The sequence below is a fragment of the Nicotiana tabacum genome, chromosome 20, assembly GCF_000715075.1.
Source record: "Nicotiana tabacum cultivar K326 chromosome 20, ASM71507v2, whole genome shotgun sequence".
In the NCBI taxonomy this organism is placed as follows: domain Eukaryota; kingdom Viridiplantae; phylum Streptophyta; class Magnoliopsida; order Solanales; family Solanaceae; genus Nicotiana; species Nicotiana tabacum.
The window spans coordinates 35,643,799-35,654,505 of record NC_134099.1 but is presented as its reverse complement, the minus strand read 5'-3'; the positions used below and the strand labels follow the sequence as shown (position 1 = coordinate 35,654,505).

Below are 10,707 nucleotides of genomic sequence, written 5' to 3'. Positions count from 1 at the left end.
TGTAAAAGGGAGCAGGTGCTACGCCTACCACGAGATATAATAAAATGGGAGCGGGTGGTACGCCTACCACGAGATATAATGAAATGGGAACGGGTGGTACGCCTACCACAATATATAATGAAATGGGAGAGGGTGGTACGCCTACCACGAGATATGATGAAATGGGAGCGGGTGGTATGCCTACCACAAGATATACTGAAATGGGAGCGGGTGGTACGCCTACCACAAGATATACTGAAATGGGAGCGGGTGGTATGCCTACCACAAGATACGAGAAATGGGATCGGGTTGCACTCCTGCAACATGATGAAATTGAAAGTGAAAGTTGCCTTATTTCTCATTATCCGTGTTAGAAGTTAAATTGTAGTTTCCTTATTATTCTTTGATATTTTGTTTTATCTGCTACCCCCGGAGCATGTTTCCCCTTTCCCAGCTTTGAATGCTTATTACATGTTTACTTTTCCGCCATATAGTATATAACTGCACAGGTTTATCTGGAGTCTGGTCCTAGCCTCGTCACTACCTCGCCGGGGTTAGGCCAGACATTTACCAGCACATGGGGTCGGTTGTGCTGATACTACACTCTCTGTGTTCTTTTGCATAGATCTAGGTCTTGGACAGCAGCAGTAGCGCAGCAGCCAGCATTCAGTCCAGTGAGACACCGAGGTAGCCTTGCAAGCGTCCGCAGGTCCGGCGTCTCCTCTATCTTTATTTCAGTCTGTAATCTCATGTATTCGAGATAAACAGTTTACATTTTTCTTTCAAATGGTTGTATTTAGTACTCTTAGAAGTTCATGAGTAATGTGACACCCGTTCTTGGGTAGAGGCATATGTTGATTTCCGTATTATTGTTCAATTTCTTTAATTTAAGTCTTCCGTATATTCATTAAATTCCGTTGTGTTCATGCTATCACTGATAATCATTAAAAGAAGTGATTTGTTAATGAAGTAAGCTGTTAAGGATTGGCTTGCCTAGCTCACATTAGTAGGCGCCATCATAACTCGCGAGGGTGAGAATTTCGGGTCGTGACACCGACATTTCAACAAATTTTGTCGTTCTTTGATTAAAATATTTTAAGATTTATTATAACTGACTTGACACACTTTCCTATTATCCTAAAGTGTAATCATTGGAGCTCTTCTGTCACGTGGAAAAGGTATGAAATTGCATTTGCAGGTAGTATAAAATTAACCTATATTCTTTTTTAGCAAATGAGCTATTACATTGTTTGATAAATGCTATTGGTGTTATCTTTGAATGAGTCATCAAGCAATATTGAGTTATCGATCAGTTTTTTTTTTTTTTTGTTGCAAATGTGAGAAAATAAGAAGATGATATGTTACTATTAGAATGTGAAATGAATATGATATTTGATAAGGCAACTTTTGAAAGAATTTTCATTTTACATGATTGAATGGATATTCATATTTTCTTCCTTTAATTTGTTGGACTTTGTGTTTTTTATTTTGCCTGGTATAATGATTAAGCTCTATTCTCCTATTGTTTGCTAACTCACTGCTTTTAGGATTTTGGACAGAAATTACATAAAATTTTGGTATTTTTACTTCATTTATTTTATTTGTGTTAAAGAAAAGGCCAAAGCTGAATAATGTGTTGTTGGCTACTCAAAAATACCACATTCTGTTAAGTCGAAAGATTTCAGCTGTAGTTGTTGGGGCAGAATGTAAACCTATATTCCACCCGAAAAGGAAAGAACTTTACATCAATTAATTTTGCCTATCCAGAAGTTTGTGACTACTTGCATGTGCATATTAGATGAGGGAATACAGACATGAATATGGTAGGTATTTGATAAAACAAAAACACCTGAACAAACAAGGTAACATTAATGATATAGTAAGAAATAGATTTATATATATTATTCTCCCTATAGAATACTACATTTACTATTTTACAAAGGAAAATAAGTAGTATATTCATCTTAAAAAAAAATTTAACCCCAAAAATAATATTTTTTTTGTTAAATTAATCAGTTTTATGTAGATGAGCAAATAAAGTTGTATTATTAATGTGATCATTAGGGGAATAAGTAAGTTGATGGCTCTTTTATAATGAAATATTGCAAAAGATTTCTTTTAATGTTTCTTGTTCACTCTATACATGTTTGGAGTACCCAGGTTTCGAAGTTTAATCACCACTACATATTCTTACAGTTTAATTTAACTGAGAATATACTGTTAACTGAGAATATACTACTGACAAATATACTTCTGACTCCAATATTATTGCTGTAGTGTAGAAACACTTGGTGATGACATAACAGCTGTACGAAGGGATCATGAACACAGAACTCAAACTGAGAAAGGAGAATAAGAAATGATATAGCTCGAGAAGAAACCAAGAGAAAACAAATAACTCTTCAAGAAGACAAAGCCTGACAAGAAACGATCAAAGCAAAGACAAGGTAAGTGTTTTTTCGCTATCTAGAGAGATTTACAATGTGATATGCTCATTGAAAATTGGCACATATGCTTACACTTTTTATTTACTTTATTTCACTAGCTTTTCCTTCTACTGATGTGTAAAGGATATGCCTCCATCTCTGATAGAATCCAACACTAAAATATAGTTGTTTCATTACAAGGTCCACAATTGAATACAAGTAACTGCCATCTAATTGCATTATGTGCTAAATACATGCAGGATAAGGTACTTGAAATGTCATTATTCAAAATTTGTATATTTAATCCGGCCAAGTGATTCCATCTTACTACTCAGAGATCTATTTTGTTTTGAGTTATTACTATATAGGCCTAATAAGTATATCTTTTTCCTTTGCGAGCAGCTCAAGTCTATCACGAGTTTATCTTCCCAGAACTGTTTGACAAACTTTTGCACACATGAAATATTGAAGAGGGGTTTCTATGTCTTTGTCATACTTTTTCATCTTCTTTCCATGCCGTCTAACTTCAGAGTTCAAAAGTGATTGAAAATGGATTTTGTAAGCATCTATGTTTAAGGAGATTCCCTGAATATCAAGTGTTGCAAATATGATTAAAGTAAAAAACACAATTGTACAAGTGGTATCTCAGCTGAGATCACAGATTTATACATTTATGGCAAAAGGACTTTCTAACTGTATGAGAAAATATTGCTTAACAGATGCAACCCTTGCATCAGGCACTGGCGACTATCCTCTGACAACTATCCTGAAGAAAACATTCTGAATACATTAGAACTAAGTGATCGGGTTGGTCCCAATACCGGCTATATAAGCAGTGATTTCAAATCCAGAGGTATGCAGGGTTGTTCATATTTCCCCATTTGCTAATAGATTATCAACCATCTCATCTTCAGTTCCTGAGATGCTTTTCCAATTATGAAGCTTTGAGGTTCTCCTTGGCCATATGGACACTTGCAAAGAAGTTAGTCAAGCGCATGATTGAGAGGAGCTCTAACTCTGTTGGAAAGTATATTTCTATCCACCTTCGCTTTGAGGAGGTACAATCTCTCTTCTTAGTTCTGCTTGCAAAGGATTTTCTGGAAGTCCATTGACACTGTTGATCTACAATCTAATGATGCAAACTCCAACTTACATGTGAAGGACATGATAGCCTTTTCATGTTGTATTTATGATGGAGGAGTGGTTGAAAAGTCACAAATGGATGTGGTACGTGAGAAGGGATGGAGGAAGAAGTTCAAACAAAAATATCGTGTTATTATTTTTAGAAACAGCAAAATGTTAGAGGCTGACATTTTATCATAGTGCACTCTTCTTCACAATGATCTTTCTTGATGAATAAAGGCTGGGGTTAAGATAGATACAGGGAGTAAATGTATCTTTCTCTTATTGTGTTTTTCTAACTACTCTGGTAATCGAAAGAGGTGAATATATTATTGGTATAACTTGTAGAAGCTTTATGTCTAGGAGAACAGCTTGTTAGGCTGCCAAAACCTGTTCTTTGCATTGGTGGAATCCTACAAGTGGAGCTCTAACGCAAAGTTCAAAGACAAGAAATGGATGGTCTATATTATATATGGTTAACTCCCTTTTTTGGTTTATTGGTCTCAAAAAATGACTTCTATTTCCTGGTATTATTGCAGTCATAGTCTAACATATGGTAGTCGTATATATAAATGAGGATGTGAGTTCAAAAGGGCATTAATATATGATTTTTGTGTTTCTAAGATAATCTTACAGATGAATGCATCTCACAAGTTTATTCACAGCTCTCTAAGTTGTTAATAATTATTGCACATAGTTTTTGTGGGTGTTAGATATCACTGAGTTTATTTGAGCAGATTGTACACTCTTATATGAATCATTAACACGCTTAATTCATCTTCATAGCAGAGTAGAAGACGTTCAGCTGACTGACAAATTACTAGAGGCCACTTTAGTGCCTGCAACAGTACCAACATGCTTGATGATTGGTCCAACATAATGAAAAAGCTGGATGGATAGGTGAAGACAATGAGCATGTTGCTAAATACTGTTAGAATCACATTTTTGTATATAGTTATGACAGTTAAATACAATCTCCCTTTAGCCTGTACTACTTACAAAACCTTTAAGTATACAAAAACCTTTTCCATAACATGTTTCTTTTCTATGGCCCATGATAGATTTAAGTACCTATGTAGCTTTATTAACAAAAATACTAAATAGTCGTTGGGCCTGGGGGCATACCCTCACTAGTCTAAGAAGAAAAGAACAAATCAGGGTTTGAAGAAGTTTCTTTTCTTTTTACTTGCATTGACGCTCCCCCAAGATATTATTTAAATGTCCATTTAACTTGAGAAATACGATCACTAGCAAACATTTTTCCCTACATAATCAACCAGCTATCCTTTTTGGAAGGAAAAATAACAGAGAGTGATTCATATCAAACATATTACCTTTTCAAAGAATTGAACAGCAGAGTCGCAAAATGAGTTGGCTCAATTAGTGACACGCCTTCGCCCCAGTGGCCTCCAAATTTCAACCAGCAACCAGCAAATATTTATTTTTTGTAGATTAAATATTAACATAATACAAAAAATATACGTATTTTATACATAACCAGGGTACATTTTTCGTATATTTGACTAGCAACTGCAATTACCCTTAGCCGACCGACCAGGCAAATGTGTTAAAATCCCTATCAAAAACATTAGTGAGCCGCCTTCACTTCCAATCAGAACTTGGAGTCATATTGAGTAATAGGCCGTTTGGCCAAGCTATAAAAATCAGTTTATTTTGAGAAGTGTTTTTTTTTTCAAAACTGTTTTTCTCAAAAGTACTTTTGGTGAGCAGCAATTTGTGTTTGGCTAATTAGTTTGAAAAGCACTTCTGAGCAGCAATTAGTGTTTGGCCAAGCTTTAAAAAACTGCTTTAAAGTGTATTTTTCTCAAAAGTACTTCTCAAAAAAGTATTTTTGGAGAGAAACTATTTTTTTCTGCTTCTCCTCAAAAACACTTTTTTCCTTCCATAATTGGTCAAACACCTCAATTTTTGGCCAAAAGTGCTTTTGGAAAAGAAAAAAAACACTTTTGACCAAAAAGAAGCTTGGCCGAACATGTTATAATAACAAACACTAATCACTACTTCATGTTGGAGTGGGTAAAAAAAAGGCAAGAGGAAAAGAAAGCAGTTGGGGTATAAAGCACTAAATCTAAGAAAACTGAAAAAGAAAAGGTTCAATACATTAATTGGAAAGACCACTGATTATCCAACAAAATGTATCTATAAAGAACTGCTTTGTAATTTCTAAAATCCTCGATTGTCCAAAAAGTAAATAAGGAAAACAGGAATTAACAGCTTGTTCCTCTTCGATGCTACAAAAGGTTTACTCTCAGAAAAAGTGTCCGAGTCTTCTCTTCCAGTATGTGAAGAGAAATTCATGGCAGCAAGTACTCAAGAGATAGAATTAAGCTTTGTACTCCGGATTTTCGGCCCTTTGGGAGAAGGGTGTGCTTACACAACAACGTCTACACGTTCGAACTCAATCAGAGACATGTTAATATCTTGATCCACAGAGAAACTGGCAGGTTGACCAACTTCAATACGGCCAAATCTATCAACAGCAAGCCTCATCGATCCTTTGAACATGTCAACTTTAGCTTTTGTCAAGACTAGTGTGGAACCTTCTTGAATTAAATCCACTACACAAAAAAACAGTTAAAAGTTAAGGCATCTTCGATGAATAACTAAAGCGAAATCTTGATTTTCTTTTTCACTTGTGTGGGATCAATACATTCTTGTCCCAGTCAACTACTTAATATTCTTTTTCTAAATGAATCACATAACTTGAGAAACGGACAAGGACAACAAGAGAATAGTTGATATACTTGTTAATAAAGCATCTATCAAACCACAAGCATTAAAGAAAAATAGATAGAGCAATATTGGACCCCAGCAATTTTAAAGACTTACCCCGTCCTCTACCATATATTTCTCGCTAAATTAAGAGACTTACCAGTTCAAGTCATTTCCTGCTGGTGCTGGGTAAATTCAATAGACCAAGTTTCTTCGTCCTTTCTAGTTTATAAATAGTCATTATCTTTCTCTTTCATTTTTTTACTATAAATTTGTAAAGCCAGGCTTGTTTTTTTTAAAATTAAAGAACTTAAAGTCAACCATATACATGTCACCTTGATGCTTCAACCAGGCAAGCACTCAGATATCAAATATGTTACGAAAAAGGGTGTCCACTGAGATATGTGATTGAATCTGGTAATTTTAGATAGCATTTATTGAAGCTCTTAAATGTGATTAGCAACCAGAATTACTTTTGTAACCAGTTTGGAGGAAAGGGTATTGAATAAGGAGAGGGAAGAATCTACGCCTTTTGGGAGAGCCCTAGAAACATATATTAAAACAATGACACTACCATACTTGTTCAATTACAGCTAATCAAGATACTACCACATTTGTTTCATGTAATTGTCCACGTTCTAACTTAGATAAAGATGTTAGCTTTACCATCCCTGAATTTGGAGCAATCACTTTATTCTAATGTAAGCCTCGACATATCAGAAACTTCAATACACTTCTATCAGAGTCTAATATCTCCTATCTCTATGTGTTTTTTAACACCAAAGAAGCAGCACAGGCGAACACGGAGTGTGTGGCACTCGCACATACTTTCCCCATTTATAGTGCACCGTGCTTAAATATCTATCCAGAAGTCCCAAAATCAATTAAAAAAAGATGAATAAAGAAGCCACACATTTATCGAAACACAATGAAGAGCTGAAAACTACAACCATAATAATGATGATGAGATAGTATGCAACACGAAGACATATTACTTTGATGGTAAGCAACCTCCACTTCCAACCAAGAGGTTGTGAGTTCGAGTCTCCCCAAGAGCAAGGTGGGAAGTTCTGGGAGGGAAGGATGCCAAGGGTCTATTTGGAAACAGCCTCTCTACCCTAGGGTAGGGGTAAGGTCTGCGTACACACTACCCTCCCCAGACCCCACTAAGTGGGATTATACTGGGTTGTTGTTGTTGTTGTTGATAGTATGCAACACGAAGACATATTACTTAGAAAATTATCAGAAAACTCTTTTCAGTGAGAACTTCCCATAATATTAGTCTCTACTTCAGACTTCAGAAAATAATAGACTTAGAAAAAATTGTTGTTTTGGAGTTGCATACATGATTACACTATGAAAGGAAGACCCAAATGTGGGATAAACTTAAATCTTCCATATATTGAGGAGCATGAAACTGAGTAAACGACCAATTAAACATGTAGTTTAACTTTACAAAGGCAAATGATTACAATTAGAAAGCAGGAAAGTTTAAGTGTACATAAGGTTTAAGCAACTCATACTTATGTTGACATGTCTTGTATTTAGATCTAGGGTAGCTTTTCCTGTTTCTGTAGTACAAATGCACCATCCCTATACCAAATATGACAGGAAGCAGCAAAAAATCATCTCAAAATTCTAATCCTTAATGATATTAAAAAGGCTCTAGACAAAAAACCTCCTAGTTATAACAAAGAACCTCCATTTTACAATCTTTACAAAGGAATAACTTCACAAGCATTTTAAAAAAGGGAGAATGACAATAATAGTCTATAACTTTATATTGCACACTTCCTCGTTGCCCAAGCAAACTCATACTTGATTATACGTATAAGGATTAAAGAATCCATACTACTGCTGAGTTAAACCAATAACTGGGTTTAATCATTATTATCATTAGCCAAGGATAATTACATGTCTTTGTTTGATCTTCATTCTTGACCAATGATGCGCTTTAGCATATCATTGGGCAACAAGAATATTGTATTAGGACCATTATTTCTTTTACCAAATAGTCAAAATTCCATAAGTACCAAAACTTGCACACCCAACATAACTGTATGCATTCAGATTCTAGTAATTCTCCCCATCTTAATTCGTTAAAAGGTTCACGAGCACTGATTCCCGTCCAGCCAACATACATTGAGAACACCACAAAATTCCTGATAGCTAAAGCTAACAATTTCCCAATTTTAAAAAGCCCTATGGATATTCTTCATGTACATCAGCGAGGGAATCTAACAAGCCAACATGTTTTTCCAAATTTCAAATAAAATTTGATCCTTTACTACACCCGTCGAATCCTTTCAACCGCCACTATTATTAACAAGACATAATAAATTTCCACCCAGCGTTTAAAAAATATGCCAACTTTAACAATGTAGACTCAATAATTCTAAATACACTCATTCTTCAGCTTCGACGTAACATGCAATACACATAGCAGAAGTCAAACATATGACAACAATGAAAAACAGCAAAATCATTTAAATCAGTTTACACCTTCAACCAACAATGACAAGATCTTAGCAATATTTGTTCTCAATTGATGATACAAGCCAATTCTAACAATGAAGATTCAATTTTTCTCAATCCCAACGATATTCGGCTTCGAGGGAACATCTAATACATCAATTATAATGTAAAAACAGAAAAATCATTGCAAACCATAAACAAAACATGCATACAGATCAATCCCCACGAAATCAACCAATGATATTAAACTCTTGGTAAAAAAAAAATTACCTTGATCATTGCGGGCAGTAAAAATAATAATTCCAGTTTCATCACCCACCAAACATTCTGCAAGACGATTTCTCTGTGCAATTGGCTTTTTACTAATAACCTTTACAGTTATATTAACCCCAAAATCTAATGGCCGAAGTTGATTAACTTTTTTAGATCCCACTTGCTGCTTCTTCTGCTCTGCCATTATTTCAACTTTATTTTCCTGAAAACATTTATTTCCCAGAAAAAAATAAAAAAATTGGAAATAATTTCAGGGAATTTTAATAAAAAATCAAATACAGCAAATCTTGACATAAAGATTGTATTTTTTTTTCTTCATGTTTTTGCATAAATTTAGCTGTTTTGATATAAAAAGAGAACAGACCTGAAACTCGATTTCGCCGGAGAATGATACGAGATTTGTTCTAAGAAGAAGAAAATTCGAAGTTTTAAATAAAATTGGCAAAAATAATTTGGTTGGTAGGCCTAACTAAATGCAACTTGGGTACATATTTGAAGTCCTGTTCGTATGTTGACAATCAAATTGGTGAAAAGAGATTTGGGCTTGTGAGGAGTAGATATGAATTAGGCCTCCAATAGTTCGAAAGTCCATAATAAAGCCCATTAATGTATTCTTCATGTAAAAATTCCTTTAATGGCGGTCATCCAACTACTTAAACTAAAAATAGCCGACGAATGTATAATATATATATATATTTATGTATAATTGGTGTAAAATCTATGTATGTCGGATAGAAAAATAAATAATGAAACCAGCCGACTATTTGTAAAGATCCCTTCTTCTATTTTGTGTTTATTTTGAGTTTCCTTGAGGGTGGAACGCGAGTATCATCACGTCTTTCCAGCTTATAATGTGAGTATTAATATTGCTATTTAGGATGGTTAAAATTTGAAAAATGAGAAAACAGTATATTTTGCCTCTCATCAACAGCATCATTGCTGCTTAGGATGGTTGAAATTTGGAAAAACGAAAAAAAAAAAAACATATTTTGTTTCACATCAACATTCTCTTACCAAATAACTAGTCTTTCTTGGTAAGTTAGTGGATAAAATCTACACTTCTTTGTAACAAAAGTTTAAACTTAGTATAGATCAATTCTTTTTAAACAAAGGAGTCGAAATTCAGAGAGCTTTAGCTATCATGAGGTTGCTATGAGGGCCAACACGCAGGTCATGTTAGTCTCATGAATTTCTTAAAATACAAATGTCTTTTAAATAAATATTTGAAGTTGATAATATCTAAAAGAGAAATGTACGAAATTGGTTTATATATCTACAAATATAATATTTAAAATAAAATTTCCTACAATCATAAGAATGCCTATAAACTTTTTCTACACGTACGTTTAGAAGACATGCTTATTTTTATCCTTTTTTCCAACTTGATAATAATATTTTTAAGACCGAAAAAAAAAGAAAAACAAATCAACTTGCAGTCAAGCAAAATATATATATATTTTTGAAACAAATGTATATATAGATCTACAACGCAGCTTTTATAGTAAGATGACAATGGATGACTTATAGCACTCATTTTCCAAACAAAGGTTATATTTAGCAAACTTTGATCACTTAAGTATATAGTATTGGCAAGCGTGGAGCGCCAAATTTTGTTGTAAAAGAACAGAAGCGTTAGACTTTTTTCTACTTCACTAAATTGAAATGGATAATTAAATATTTGCAAACAAACCTGTCACGG

General features: G+C 34.2%; 1 protein-coding gene across 1 annotated transcript; it reads right to left on the bottom strand.

The window, feature by feature from the left end:
* Nucleotides 1-5,595: 5,595 nt before the first annotated feature.
* LOC142174821 (uncharacterized protein At4g28440-like) lies at nucleotides 5,596-9,514 on the bottom strand. Its single transcript, XM_075241122.1, has 3 exons — nucleotides 9,373-9,514; nucleotides 9,006-9,210; nucleotides 5,596-6,106 (listed from the first exon to the last, which is right to left on the bottom strand). Exons 2-3 carry the CDS (start codon nucleotides 9,190-9,192, stop codon nucleotides 5,919-5,921), a joined length of 375 nt encoding a protein of 124 aa, XP_075097223.1. The 5' UTR covers nucleotides 9,193-9,210; nucleotides 9,373-9,514; the 3' UTR covers nucleotides 5,596-5,918.
* Nucleotides 9,515-10,707: the final 1,193 nt, after the last annotated feature.

What these genes read in the sequence shown, in the direction of transcription:
- LOC142174821 (XM_075241122.1), bottom strand. Translation starts at nt 9,192, where the DNA reads ATGGCAGAGCAGAAGAAGCAGCAAGTGGGATCTAAAAAAGTTAATCAA. An exon ending in TACTGCCCGCAATGATCAAG is followed by an intron (nt 6,107 to 9,005) that starts GTAATTTTTTTT and finishes TTTTTTGTGTAG; the next exon opens with TGGATTTAATTCAAGAAGGT.